The sequence below is a fragment of the Camelus bactrianus genome, chromosome 4 (genome assembly GCF_048773025.1).
Source record: "Camelus bactrianus isolate YW-2024 breed Bactrian camel chromosome 4, ASM4877302v1, whole genome shotgun sequence".
NCBI classification, from domain to species: Eukaryota; Metazoa; Chordata; class Mammalia; order Artiodactyla; family Camelidae; genus Camelus; species Camelus bactrianus.
The window spans coordinates 82,986,187-83,000,860 of record NC_133542.1 but is presented as its reverse complement, the minus strand read 5'-3'; the positions used below and the strand labels follow the sequence as shown (position 1 = coordinate 83,000,860).

At 40.9% G+C, this 14,674-nt stretch overlaps 1 protein-coding gene across 2 annotated transcripts in view; it reads left to right on the top strand.

Moving 5' to 3' along the window:
• The window catches only part of ZNF169 (zinc finger protein 169), a 122,527-nt gene that overhangs the window by 77,986 nt on the left and 29,867 nt on the right, over positions 1-14,674 (top strand). For both annotated transcript variants that reach the window (XM_074362952.1, XM_074362951.1), the window contains exon 3: positions 7,955-8,042. In XM_074362952.1, coding sequence (XP_074219053.1) covers positions 7,955-8,042 — 88 coding nt within the window. The remainder of the gene's footprint in view (positions 1-7,954; positions 8,043-14,674) is intronic.

Here is a 14,674-nt window from a genome sequence, read left to right as displayed (position 1 = left end):
ACTAGAAATAAAATGAGGCCATTGTACTAGTTTTATAATAAGAAAGTATGCAAGAGCAGTGGGTTTTTCTTACTTATAAAAATGTAAAATACTTGTAAAAATTTCAATAAAATTCCTTAAAACAAACAAATAATGTATTTCAATCAAGACATTTCTGACCTTAAGAAATTGGTATGTGCCAGCCAAGTTGATGATAAAGCAAATCTCATCTTCTTTTGGTGATGTTTCTCTTGACGTGGTCACCTGTGACAAGACAATAAGTGGAATAGTATAACGGGCTGAATGTTTGCTTCCCTCAAAATTTCATATATTGAAGTCCTAACCCCCCTAATGTGATGTGTTTGGAAGGTGGCCTTTGGAAGGTGTCTAGGTGTAGATGAGGTCATGTGGGTGGGGCTCTAGTGATGGGATTAGTGCTCCTATAAGAAAAGGGAGTGATATTAGAGTGCTTTCTATCCCTACCATGTGAGCTCAGTGAGAAAACAGGCATCTGCAAGCCAGGAAGAAGGCTCTTACTGGGGAACCAAGTCAGCTGGCACCTTGACCTTGGACTTCCAGCCTCCAGACGTAGGAGAAAAATCACACCCAGTCTGCAGTATTTTGTTATGACAGCCTGAGCTGATTAAGACGGGTGGCTTCTGTGCTACTGAGAGGGCTGAGAGTCTGGTCAGGACCAAATGTGCTTTTGGAGAACTTTCAGTACTTTGGCTTTTCTTACTTGGGAGTCACATCTCTACCCTCACAGCTGCCCTTGCTTGGACCAAAGAAATTGCTCCTGTACTGAGACATCCCTTGCCTTCCAGAAAAGCTGCCCCTTCCCTCTTCCTTTGGGGTATCTGCATTGTTTAGTGTAACTAACTGTTCTGCAACATCTACTTCATTTTTAAGTGTTCTGCTTTAATGGGTCACTTAACAAATGTATACTGAAGACCATGACCATGCAGGATAGAGAGGTGACCAATGGATCTAGCCCCTTGGAGGAGTTTATAACCTGTTTGGGATGGTAAACTACATTCACTGGGAAACTCACCCAATGACGTACACCTTAGTGCATGAGGGGTAGTCCCTTGAAATGCTCCTCAGCCTTTCTGGTACCTCCTCTGCCTTGGGGGGCCCTCACTGGATATTTGTTGATGTTTCCTTCAGTTCAGAACTTCGGGTTCAGCAAGAACTAATCAGCATACTGCCTTATCAACGCATTACAATCAAAGTTCTGAAAAGGAGCTAGCTAGAAGAGAAATTGGCTTAATGGGTCGATTTTTTTTTTCTAATCTGCCTCTGTAGCATCACTGATGCTAATTGTGATTGGAGAGTTAATGGCTTCCCACCACAAGATGTCCTGATGTCACTGTGGGCTTGTTTTGAATCCCATTAATTCATTTTGAGGAGAAATAAATAGGAAGTAATTTGAAAACACTTGTCAAATTCCAAGAAAGAAATTGTCTCTGTATAATGACTCTGATATGTTTCTCAGCTTTTCTGAGCTATTCTATTACATCTAATCAACGATTTTTTTGTATTAGGAAAATAATTTTAATTTTAGTTACCGTAGTTTTAAATGTCTTCACGCTTAGTTTTCCCTCATTTTTCTTCTTCTAATTACTTTTATTAATTATAATAAACTTAAGAGGCTTCCTTTTAAAAAAGAAAAATGCCAGAACGTTTGGCATTTTTTAGAAGTTCAATTCGCGCTGTTATTTAAATGTAAAAACACGTGGGTGAATCTGTAGTACTAAAGACAAATAGATACCCGTGACTAAAAATAACTACAAAGACCCTAAAGTCAAAAAACAAAGATTTTAGTATTCACCTGAATCACCCAGCTCATTTGTACGTGAATGTCAGTTCGATTTTACTTGCCTAATTTTTCACAATTTCTGCTAGAGCCCAAACGGCTGCAATTTATTCACTTCAGCGAAGGTGTAATGGAACTGACACGTTGAGAACTACAGGTGGTAGCTGAGGGTCCACGTCCATTAGGGAGGCGTGCCCGCGCCCAGGGGCACTGTGGGTAATGTAGTCCCGCCCCGAGGTATTGTGGGTAGCGTACTTCCGCGCCGCGCTCTGGTGGTTCGGTACGCTGTGGCCATCGTTCCACGCTTGTCATCAAGCCTGCCCTTAGCCGCTGACTCTCGGGGAGAAAGGGTCGGGAAAGCACGGAGAGGGTGAGCGCGAGGGCGGGCGGTGTTGGTACGCTCTGGCCGAGGGTTGAGATTTGGTATTTTTCCGGGCGGGGTCGAACGAGGGTCTCGGGTCTCGCGTTATCTGGCGGGGCTGGGGGCCCGGCGTCCTGTCCCAGCGGCCTCGGAACTGGTGCAGATGACTTTGGGGGACAGAAGCACTCTTCGCCCGGAGCAGACGTCCCCACTGCTGGGCGCGCGATTCGGGCTTCTTTCTTGGGTGTTAATTGGGCCTCGCGACTGGGTGGTGCCCACCGTGGTGATGGAGGTACCGCTTGGCCCCGAGGAGCTGGAATTTGGGGGAAGCGCCCAGACTCGCCTTGATGGGAGGGTGGGCTTGGGTCAGCGGCCTCGTGGCCCGCGGGCTCCCGGAGGTATTTGGAAGGGTCCAGTGAGGGTAAGGCGTACCCGGGTTTGCGTCGAGTGTCTTGCGAAGTTGTTTGGCTCCTCTAGCCTTGGGGCTCCTCTAGGAACATGGGGTGGAGCAAGTGGAGGGGAGCCCATGGGGTAGGGAACTTTCCCCCAAGCCCCAGGGGACTGGTGGCTGGCTCCCCAGATTGCTGTGGGTGGGGGAGGGGAGTGGATGATAAGACATCCAGACGGTTTATTTTAAACTTTGCATTGTGAAAACATTGTAAACATACGTAGAAGTAGCCGTGAGGTTTCATAGATAAATCACTTAGATCTACCACTTATTAGTGAGAAAACCCTGTCCTTTCTCCCCCAAATCCTCAACCCCAGGTGTGCATCTCTTTGGGCATTGCTTCTCCCCAGGGGCCGATGCCAGCCCTGCTGCAGGAGTTCCGGCTTCCGAAGGGAGAGTTCAGGTGCTGGTCTACCTCTTTCTCAGCGTCATCTTGAACGAAGTACTGAACCTCCTGGAGCTGTGGTGAGTGTTAGAAAGAGGTAGAACGGGTGTCTGGCACAGGCTAATATAACGTTCATTTCAGTAACATTTAATAACGTTCATATGTATTTTTACTAAGACCTGTAGGCGCTTAGAAGACTAATGTCATGCTGGGTATCAGCATAACATCACAGCAGGTTCATTCTAAAACCACACTCCAATTCTGTTAATCATGTTGTCCTTCCCCTCCCTGCCAGGTTGTGATACCTTCTTTTAGTGAAGAGCTCCCTAGCTGCAGCCTTAGGGGTTTCCAACCTGTTGTCTGGCCTGGGAGCGAATCCTGAGGCTGAAGCTGCTGCTTTTGCACCAGGTTTGTCCTGAGAGCACTCTGTACTCCCTTAGATCCTGTTAGGGCGGAGAGCATTCCTAGGGGCTTGGCAGCCTTGCCTCAGATGGGTACCACTTCCTTATTGTGCTCTCTTGGTGTCGTCTTTGCTCACAATGGAGGATGCATTGTTTTGCCCATGCTTGATAACTTGTGCCACAGTAATATCCCTGCTTTGGGGCACAGAGCTACAGATGGTTTCCTGGGAAGCCAGGTCTATTCTTGAAGGGGTACATTCCTGCCCAGGTGTCCTGAGGCAAATTCCTCTGCACCCATTCAGGGCCTTTCTGTCTTCCTGGTGTTCGTTTCTGCACTGTCCTGCCTTGCTTCTCTCTTCGTGTATTCACGTTGCTGTATTCTCAGGGCCTGGGAGTGCTGGCAGAACAACGACGGTGAGAAGTACTGTTCTGAGAACAGCAGTTCTGTGTTGGCAGTGTGTTTCTGTTCACCGTCATATTTTGTTTCCTTAGCTATCTTGCACATTAGGTAGTTGAATTCTTATTTTTTAGAGAGGGAAATGGTGTAGTAGAGGATTAAGTAACTTTTACTCTGAAACTAGCTGTTTGTTCTTTAACTTTCAAAGTTTTAATGAAAATTTAAAAGTAGGTGTTCTATTTTTCAAGTTTGTCTCATACATCTAAGGCTCATAAGGATAAAAATTTGTTCGTTCTCTCCTGATCGTTGGGCTGATCGTCTAAAATTTTTATTTTTTCTAATGGCCTTTCTAATACGTAGAGGTACTGATTTGCATTTCCCCGATGATCTGTGATATTTAGGATCTTTTCATATGCTGTTGATCATTGAACCCTTTCTTTGCAGAAATGTTTGTTCAAGACCTTTTCCATTTTTTAGTCAACTTATTTTTGTTAGCTGGAGTTCTTTATATATTCTGAATATTAACCTTTTATCCAACATATGATCTGCATCTATTTTCTCTCATTGTATAGGTTGCCTTTTTACTCTTTTTTTTTCCTTTGTCGCACAGAAGTTTTAAAGTTTAATGTTGTCTCGCTTGACTTCGCTCTTGTTGCTTGTGCTTTTGTTGTTATAGCCAGTAAATTATTGCCCATTCCAACGTCTTCAAGCTTTTTCCCTGTTTCCTTCTAGGTATTTTATAGTTTCAGGCCTGGAGTTTAGCAATTTTAAGATTTGCAAATAATCAACCTGTGGCTTTTTAATTCTCTTTGTAGTTTCATTTATATTTCGTTGATTTTTTTCCCCTTATTTTTTCTTTTTTAAAATTTCCTAATTTCTTAAGGTGGGATCTGTTTTTGTTTTTAAAATTTTTCCTTTCTGGTGCATTCATTTAAAGTTTTTCTTTTAAGAACTGCTTTAAGCTTCTGTATTTGTTTGCTAGGACTGCCATAATAAAGCACCACTGACTGGGTGGTTTTAAGTACAAAAATTAATTTTCTCTCAATTCTGGAGCTAGAAGTGAAAGATCAAAGTGTTGGCAGTGTTGATTTCTTCTGAGGCCCTTCTTTGGGTTGTAAATGTCTCTCTTCTCCCTGTGTTTTCATGGTCTTCGCCCTGGCCTGGTCTGTGTTCAGATTTCCTCTTAGAGGATACCAGTTATATGGGATTAAGACTCACCTTAATAATACCATTTTAACTTAATTATCTCATTGAAGACTCTAGGTAAAAATAAAATCACATTCTAAGGCGCTGGAGGTTAGGACTTTAACGTATGAATTCGATAGGGGACACAAAACACTATATAGTAACAATACTAACCAAATCATAAATTTAGTTGTGATATGGTTCAAGATACTATTTTTATTGGAATTATTCAGTTCAAAATATTTGTGACTGTCCCTTGGAACTTTTTCTTTCATCCATATCTACTTTAGACGACTCTTGTGTGATTTTTAGTTACAGAAGTCTTCCAGATAGTTTACTGTTACTGATTTCTACTTTAATTCCATCTGGGGCAAAGAACATATCCTGTTAAAATTTTAGTCCTTTGAAATTGGTGATTTATTTTATGTCTTAGGATTTTATTTACCTTGGGTAGTATTCTGTGTGCCCCTTCTGCACTTGTGGAGTTTGGTGTTCTGTAAATGTCAATTGATCAATACTGCCTGATAGTGTTTTTTAAATATTGTGCTTCCTTACTTTACTGTCAATTTGCTTTTTCATTTACTAAGAGTTATAGTATGTTTTTTAAACTATGATTCTGATTCTGTTTCTCTTTTTCACTTTATCATTTTTTTTCTCATGAATTTTCTCCCAGTTTATGGCTTGACTTATTTTACCAGTATCTTTTACAGAACAGAGGTTTTTAATCTTAACACAATCCAACTTACCAGATTTTTTCTTGCATGGTTGTGTTTTTGGTGTTATATGTGAAAAAACATTGCCAAATTATTTTCTAAGCGTTTTATAGCTTCACATTTTAGCTTTAAGTCTATGATTCATTTTGAGTTAGTATCTGTGAAAGGTATAAAGGTCTGTGTCTGGATTCTTTTTTTTTTTTTGATATCTGAATGTTCATTTGTTCCACTACTGCCATTTGTTAAAGAGCTAACCCTGTCTCCATTGAATTTCCTTTGCTCCCTTGTCAAAATTCAGTGGACTCTATTTGTGTCAATTTCTTTGCTCTCTATTCTGTTCCATTGATCTATTTGTCTATTTTATAAATTTATTTTTTGCCAATACTACACTTTTTTGATTACTGTAGCTGTGTAGTAAGTTATGAAATCTCATCGTGTCAGTCTTTTGACTTTGTTCTTCTGCAGTGTTGTATTGGCTCTTCTGGGTCCCTTGCTTCTCCATATAACTTTAGAACCAGTTTGTTGACATCCTGAAAGTAACCTGCTAGGACTTTGATAGACTGAATGTATAGATCAAGTTGGAAAGAACTGACATTTTAACAATATCAAGTCTCCCTACCCATGATATGGAATATTATTATTATTTTTTAGCTCTTCCTTGATATCTTTCAGCAGAGTTCTGTAGTTTTCCTCATAATAGATCTTATACAATTATTTTGGATTTATACCTAAGTATTTGATTTTTGTGTATGTTAATATTGTAGTGTTTTTGATTTCAAATTTCACTTATTTACGGCTGGTATATAGGAAAGCAATTATTTTTTGTGTATTAACTTGTATCCTGCAGCCTTGGTATAATCACTTGTTAGTTCCAGAAATTTCTTGTTGATTCTGAGGGATTTTCTACATAGACAATCAGGTCATCTGCAGACAAAGACAGTTTTGTTTCTTCCTTCTCAATCCATGTGCCTTTGATTTTCTTTTCTTGTTTTCTTGCATTAGCTTGCAATTCCAGTATGGTGGTGAATAGGAGTGGCGAAAGGTAACATTCTCTCCTTGTTTTTGATCTTAGTGGGACAGCATCTAGTTTCTCACCATTAAATATGCTGTTGGCGTCAATTCTGCACTCTTTTTTCTTTTTTTTTTTTTGCACTCTTTATTTAAGCTTAGGCAGAATTATTTGCAGAGGGTGCCAGCACAGCTCTTTTTAGCCTAAGCCTAACAGAATTAATATTAATTGTTTAATGTCATCTAACATGCAGTTAGTGTTCAGTTTTCTTTGATTGCCTCCAAAATGTCTAAACAATGTCCACACATTGCATTTCTTTGATATGTCTCTCAAGCCTCCTTTTTTCCCATAAGACCTCTTTTTATGCTATTAACTTCACATTCTTTTAAAAATTGCAAATTATGCCAATTCACCCTTAGTGTTTCAGCATCATTTGTTAATAGTGACTGTTTTTGTATGTCCAGAATATTATGATCATACCTAACAATATTCACAGTAATTCTCCAACATCATCTAATACCCAGTTCATATTGAATTAGCCTTCTTAGTCCCCTAAGTATCTTTCAGTTCATTTGTGCAAACTAGTCAATCAAGGCATACAGATACCACATGAAGAATGATTTATCTCTTAAGTAGTTCCGCAGTAAGGAAAATCTCTCAAAAATTTCATCATGAAATTGACTTGTTGAAGACCTAGCCCATTTTATGACTGCCCATTCTTAAGTTTCAAGTCACATTTCAAATCTTGGGAACCTAATCTTGGAATATATAAGTGGAGGGGAAGGTGCAACTAGGTTATGGCTTCCACCCTGCTTCAGGTCTCCCCCCGGACGTACATTCTCTAGAGCGCTATACCCCTCTTTCTGTTTTTAGTTTCCTGGGCCTTGTCCTTTGACCTCAGGGCAGACGTGGATGGGGAACTTCTGTAATCAGTATGATAGGTCCTTTTATTTCTCAACATGAGTGCTTACCTGTGGACATTCTGAGACGCTTTTCCTCTGAAGAGTTTACCCAGTGACTTAATAGTCTCATCCAGCTTCTGGGGGCTGAGGGCTTCATTTCCCAACTGGAGATTGGGGCTGAGCCTGCTGCTGGCCCAGCTCTGGGAGCCTTATTTATAGGACACTGGTTAAGAGTGGGCTGCCCCGATGCCCTCTGCAGCCTGCCTTCCTTACGTCCCTGTCACCCCTGCTGAACTGGGAGGCTGGATACAAGGGTACTCCTCCCAAGCACACCCTCATTTCTCTTCTCTTTCCCCAGCTCTGCTTCTGCAACTGGACTCTTCTCTAAGAAGAGCACTCAGCAGACCAAGAATATGGCCCCAGGTCTCCTGACAACCAGGGATGAGGTGAGTCCTGAAATTTCTTCCTAGCTGTTGCAGGATGGACCCATTGCATTTTCTTGTCCTGTAAATTCTGTGTTGGTGGTAGACCATACCTAGCCCTGATCTGGGAGATGTGACTTACCTTACCTGAATCCTTTTCTCAGACTCCTCTGCTCCATTCATGACTCATGCATTCACCAAGTAGCAAAATGTTATCAGCGTAGTTAAAATACAGACGCAAGATATTCATGCTTATGTGCCCTGTGATTCCCAAGGCAGAAAAAAGGGAAGGAAATCTTTCAAGGGAGGAGCTGCCTGAGCTGCCTGAGCTGCCTCTGACAGATTTGGCAAGTGGAAGAGCTGAGGGAATGTGGCAGGAAGCCAACCATGTCTCAGAGACTGGGCGAGCTGCAGACTGTCCCTCACCATGTTGGAAGCTTGAAGCAGCAGTGACCTTTTGTCACTTGAGTTTGTGTAGAGGTGACGGTGCTAGCCTGCTGTCTCCTGGTGATTCATGGATAGATTTAGTTTGGCTGGCCTTGTGCTTTTCCACACTTGAAAACTGGAAGATTGCACCTAAGTCCTGAGTCTACACTCATGATGTGTGTGACAGGTAGCTGGAGCCACACCCCCTTGTGTCCCTTGACCCCATGGCCAAGGCACCTGCTTCATTTACTCTTTACTGCCTTCATCCACTCTGAGCCTGGATGGAGGTAGTAGTTCAGCCAGAATCCTGAAAGCCAGGCTGAAGAGTATGGACTTGAACTTGGAGCAAGCTGAGTTTTAAAGAATTTTGAGCAGTTTGCCAAGTTGAATTCAAGGATTTGGGAATAAATAGTAATCAAATGAATTATTAAAGGAAAGATTTTCTAAGCCTTAAGACTAGGGAGCATGTAAACTTGACAGAACCAAATGGAATTAACATGTATTGACCACCTAAGCAGACGCCGATTGAAGTAAGTGTGTTGATTATATCATGTATGCAAGTTAGTGTCAACTGGGCTAATTCCGTTTTCCATTGCCTGTTCTGTAATAAAATTGGCAAGTGTAGAATTTTTTTTGCAAGATCTGAACATGATCTTAATACTGAGCTCATATGGTGGATATTTGCCTATTACTGTATCGGTTAAAAGTGATTGGTTTTGATGTTGTCAGACATCACCAAAGGCTGGATATTCCTCAGTTTTCACATCTTTTAAATCTTTGAGAGAAATTGTTTATGTAGTACATGTGATTCAGAATGTTCCCTAAGGTAGTAAGGAGAGCTTTTCTTTTGTATGTTTCTCTTTACCGTTTCTGCTGTTAATAGAGAAGCATTCTTGGCCAAAAAGAAACATTACTTTTCCTGTCCCTTCTGTGCCACTTCCTGTGGGAGATTTAGCACACCTTGAGCCTTACCCTGTCTAGAACCAACATCTCTCAATATATATTTTTTCCTTTTATTCATTTCCTCCTGAAAAGTTGATGCCAGGGCATGAGCTTCTGAGTGACTTTGATGTTTAAGGTGAGGTTTCCATACCTGGAAGAGTGTCAGGCAGTCAGAACGTACTTGTTTCATAACAGGAGCACAATCTTAACTTCTTTTGAGAGCACAAGAGAGCAGTGAGGTTTGTTTGTTTTGTTGTTTGTCATTTGAGATAAAGAAATTACATATCTTAGGGTTCTCTACATTGCATTTTCAGGTGCTTTTTTTGTGTGAAGTCTGAATTATGTAAAAGAATCTGACCTATATATACATCATGACATTTAGGCATTTTTCTTAAGGGCTTTTGCCTGAGAGAATAAATTGGAATCTACATTAGAGTTCTGACATAGAAGGGGCTGTAAGCTGTTAACTGATAATTAATAGTTAGCATTCTTATATTTAATCTTAAAATGTATTTTTGTGTATCTGCTGTGTATAGGAGCATTTGATGGTGTACAAACAGTGCTATCTACAGCACAGCCTCCATTCTTACAAGAGTGCCAAATTTAGGGGTTTGCCTATCATTGGAATTAAACGTTTTTAAAATTGTTGATTGAGATATAATTCACGTTCAGTAAAATTTGCCATTTTAAATAATGTAATCCAGGAGATTTTAGTATATTCGTAAAGTGGTGCAACCCTCACCACTCTCTCATTCAATAATGTTTTCATCATCCCCCGAAGAAACCCCGCACCCATTAGGAGTCACTCCCCACACTTCCCTCCCCCAGCTCCTGGCAACAACTAATTTATTTTCTGTTTCTATAGATTTGGTTGTTCTGGATGTTTCATATAAATGGAATCATAGAATATATGGTCTTTTGTGTCTGTTTTCTTTTACTTTGTGTTAATATTTTCAAGGTTCATCCATGTTATGGCCCAAATCAGTAATACTTCACTCTCCTTTAAGGTTGAATAATATTCTACTGTATAGATATATGACACTTTGTGTATTCATTCATCAATTGATGGACATTTTAGTTATTCGTATCACTAGAATTAATTAATATTTTTGGTCTGTGTGCATCTTTGATAGATTTTGATGATAAAATTGTAGTGTATTAAAACTAGCAACTACCTCAGTGTGATACCTTTAAAGATGAAGAAACCACAAACATTCACATTCAAATCGATGGCTCTACAGTTTAAAAACATCCCCAGATTTTCACTATTTCATCCCACTATTTCTCAATCATTGGAAACTTAACCTGTTCTCAATGTTTGAGAATCTGTTTCTGTGGGAAATTTTGTTCATGAAATGAATTTTGGACTTACCGCACAATAGAACCGAGTGAAACAACATGAGTGTTTTAAATCACATAAGCGACAACTCTTGTGGTAGAGTGGCTGTGTTCCTTTGTCTGCTTTCAAAACCCTCCACAGGATGATGCTACAGCTTCTTTCCTCTCTATTGTACCCCTAGCTGCCCTTTACCTCCTGCTGGCTGTTTTTCCCTGCTCATATCACAGACTTTCTCCTCCTCCCTGCTCAAGGCATCTGTGTTCCCCATCTCCCTATATGCTTCATCTTCATTCTTAGCCCTCTGCTCTTTCCTTGACTATTCTGACTCTTAACCCATGTTTCAGATTTTAGTAAGTTTTTGAGATACAGTTTACATACCATAATTTACCTTTTTGCTGAAATGATCAGACAAGGACTTTAAAGTCTCTATGTTAACTATGTTCAATGAGGAAAAGGAAGATGTAGTATTATCAGATAAAACCAACTTCAAGACAAAGAGAAGAACATGTGGAATAATAAAGAAGTCACTTCATCAGGAAGACAAATAATAGTTATGTGTGTATATATCTAACAATTCCGCTTCAAGATAGTTGACAGAATTCAAGGGAACCGCCCCCCACCCAGTACTTGATAGAACAACTAGGTAAAAAAATCTGTAAAAACATAGACGATGTGAGGAAGACTAGCAACTGTGCTATCCTGATTGGTAGTTACAGAACACTATACCCCTCCTATTGCAGAATACGTATTTTTTAGAGTACATTTGGTATGCTCATCAAGACTACATGCAGGTCGATAAAGGAAGTCTTAATAAACGTACAGTGATTTAAAGAATACAGAGTATTTTCTGTGACTCTAATAGAATTGTGTAAGAAATCAGGAATAAGTTATCTAAGTAAATCTCAAATATTTGTAAATTAAATAACACATTCCTCACTAATTCTTACATCAAAGAGGAAATTGTAGAGAAATTAGAAAATATTCGAACAGAATGATGATGGGAATACAACATATCAAAACTTGTGGGAGGCCAACCTGGGCAGTTTTGCCTTGCTAGCCCTCCAGCTGTGCCCTCCACCACTCCTGGAACTAGGATGTCTGTGCTAGCCCCACCCTCAGCTTCCAACTTGGAGACACATGCTCTCGCCGATGAGGTTACAAGGTTTAGCACTGAGGATAAGCAAGGGGGCTTAGCAGTTGGGAAGTGGTTGGAACAAATACCCTACAGGCCTTACCTGCTTGGTTTCTCAGACTTGGACAGAGGCAGCTACACGTGGCCCCAGTTGCAAGCTTGCCAATTGCCTGATGAGCCACTTGGAATTTTGCTGCATTTCTTGGGTCTCAGACACACTGGGCCAGAAAGCAAGGTCTCCTTTGCCTAATGAGAAAGAAAACTTTAGGACAGAAACATAGGCTCTGCCTTCAGTGGACTGATGTTGAGAACGTTCACATACACAAGCTAAGTCAAAAGAGGCAGCCCTACAAGATGGAGACAAAGCATCTTCTTTTGTAAAAGCAGAAATCACAGATGATGCTTTCTTCTTGGCATTGGGAATAACTTGAGGAGTGGTTCTCAGGAGCCTGTGTTTAGGGAGAGCTTGTAACACTGGCTCAGGTTAGAGTCCCTGAAGAACTCTGTTGCGTTTCTGGCAAGTCACTCTGCCCCAGATAATTCCATAGGAGCAAGAACCCGGGGATTTGATGAGGGTAGGAGCAATGCCAGTCTAAGCTCCGACTTTCCTACAAGGAGAGTAATTCTTCAAGAAGAAGAACCCATGAATGTGTCATTTGTGGCAGAAGCTTCATGGTTGTTATGCGCTCAGGCAATATCAGAAAATTCATTCTGGCGAGAAACCGTTGTGTGTGATAATGGTACTAACTGCTTCACTGAAAGCTCAAAACTTAGTATCAGAGGATTCATACTGGAGGGAAAAACTGTTCAAGAGTACTGAATGTTTAAAAAGCTTCAGTGAAAATTCTGATCTTCAGCATTAGAGATTTCATGTTGGAGAGAAACCTTATGAATGTAACAAGTGTAGGAGAATACTCAAATTCATCTCAAATCTCTTGGCATCAGAGCTTCCGTTTAGAAGAGAAATGCCAACAATCTGGTAAGTGTGACATAGCCTTTAGTTAGAGCTCACTCCTTGTTCTCCAACTCATAGGGAGAATCCCTGTTAGCCTAAGATGTATGAGAAACGCTTTTATCTGTGTCTTACATATGGCTCAACACCAAAGAATCTACTTCAGAGAGAAGCCCTACAGGTGTAGTGAATGTAAGAGAGGCTTCTTTTTGAGCTCACAACTTGGACAGAACCAGGGAACTTGTAGCATAGGAAAAAAGCCATACAGATGTAGTATCTGTAGGTAGTGCTTCAGCCTGAGCTCCCACCATCCTTACCACCACAGATTCCCCTCTGGTGGGAAGCTCTATGGATGTAGTAAGTGTGGGAAAGCCTTCTGTCAAACTGGAAACCTCATTCAGTGTTGAAAACTACACTAGAGAGAAATCCCACGTGTTAGTCTGCTAGGGCTGCCATAAGAGAATCATGGACAAAATGGCTTTAAACAACAGAAGTTTTATTTTCTCACGGTTCTGGGAGCTGGAAAATCTTAAAATCAAGGAGCAGCTAATTCAGTTCCTGGTGAGAACTCTCTTCATGGCTGTAGATGGCTGGTCTCGGGCTGTGTGCTCACAGCAGAGACAGTTCTTGTATCCCTTTCTGTTATGAGGAACCATGCCTATTGGGTCAAGGCCCCGCACCTATGACCTCACTTAACCTTAATCCTTAGAGGCCCGATCTCTAAACGTAACCAAGTTGGGGCTAGGGCTTCAACATAATCTTGGGAGACATAATTCAGTCCATAGAATTACAACTCTGGACCCTCAAAATTCATGTCCTTCTCACATGAACATGATTTATTTCATTTTAACAGCCCCCCCCAAATCTTAACTCATACCAGCATCAGCTTCAAAGTCCAAAGTCTCATCTAAATATCTAAATCAGACATAGGAGGGACATAAATAGAGGTACCATTCATCCTGAGGCAAAATTCCTCTCCAGTTGTGAACTTGTGAAACTAGACAAGTTATGTACTTCCAAAATAAAATGATGAATAGAAGTAGGATACACATTCCCATTACAAAAGGAAGAATCAGAAAGAAGATAGGGTGATGGATTCTAACCAGTCCAAAAGCCAGCAGGATAAATTGTATTAGATCTTAAGGCTGGAGAATAACCCTCTTTGGTTTGACATTCCCCTCTCCAGGCCCAGTGAGCTGGTAGTGCCCTTTTGGCTCAGAGAGGTGACCCTCCCCATGCTGCAGTCTGAGAGTGCGGTGCTGAACCCAGGGAGTAGCAGCCTCGCTTCCTGGGCCTGTGATGGGATTGGAGGTCCTGACAACTTATGAATAGCTTCCAGGGTCATTGTTCCCTTTCGTTGAAGTACGATGCATGTGTGCAACTTCCTGTTCCTTCCTGTTTTCTGAGTTGACTTTAGTCCCAGCAGCAGTGTTTTTGCTGGTCTACTTCCACCTCTTCCTGGCTTGTGCTGAGATAACTGATTAAATTCATGGTTCATACCCATACTGATCACATTAGCAAATTGTTGTTCAGACATACCGTCTTCAGAATCAGTTTTCTCTCTTCACTTTTTTTTTTTTTTTCCAATGTGGGAAGGCTTAAAATTTTCCAGTCTTCAGGTGTGGTTCCTTTTTACTTAATTTCTTCTTCAGTTCATCTCTTTTCACATTTTACTATAAGCAGTCAGGAGGAACCAAGCCATTCTGTCCATGTTTGAAATCTCCTCAGTTAAATACCCAGTCTCATCACTCACGCAAATTTCAACCTCACACAAAATGTTAGAACACAGTTCAGTCAAGTTCTTTGCCATGTTGCAGTAAGGATCACCTTTCCTGCACTTTCCAATAACCTGTTCCTCATTTCCA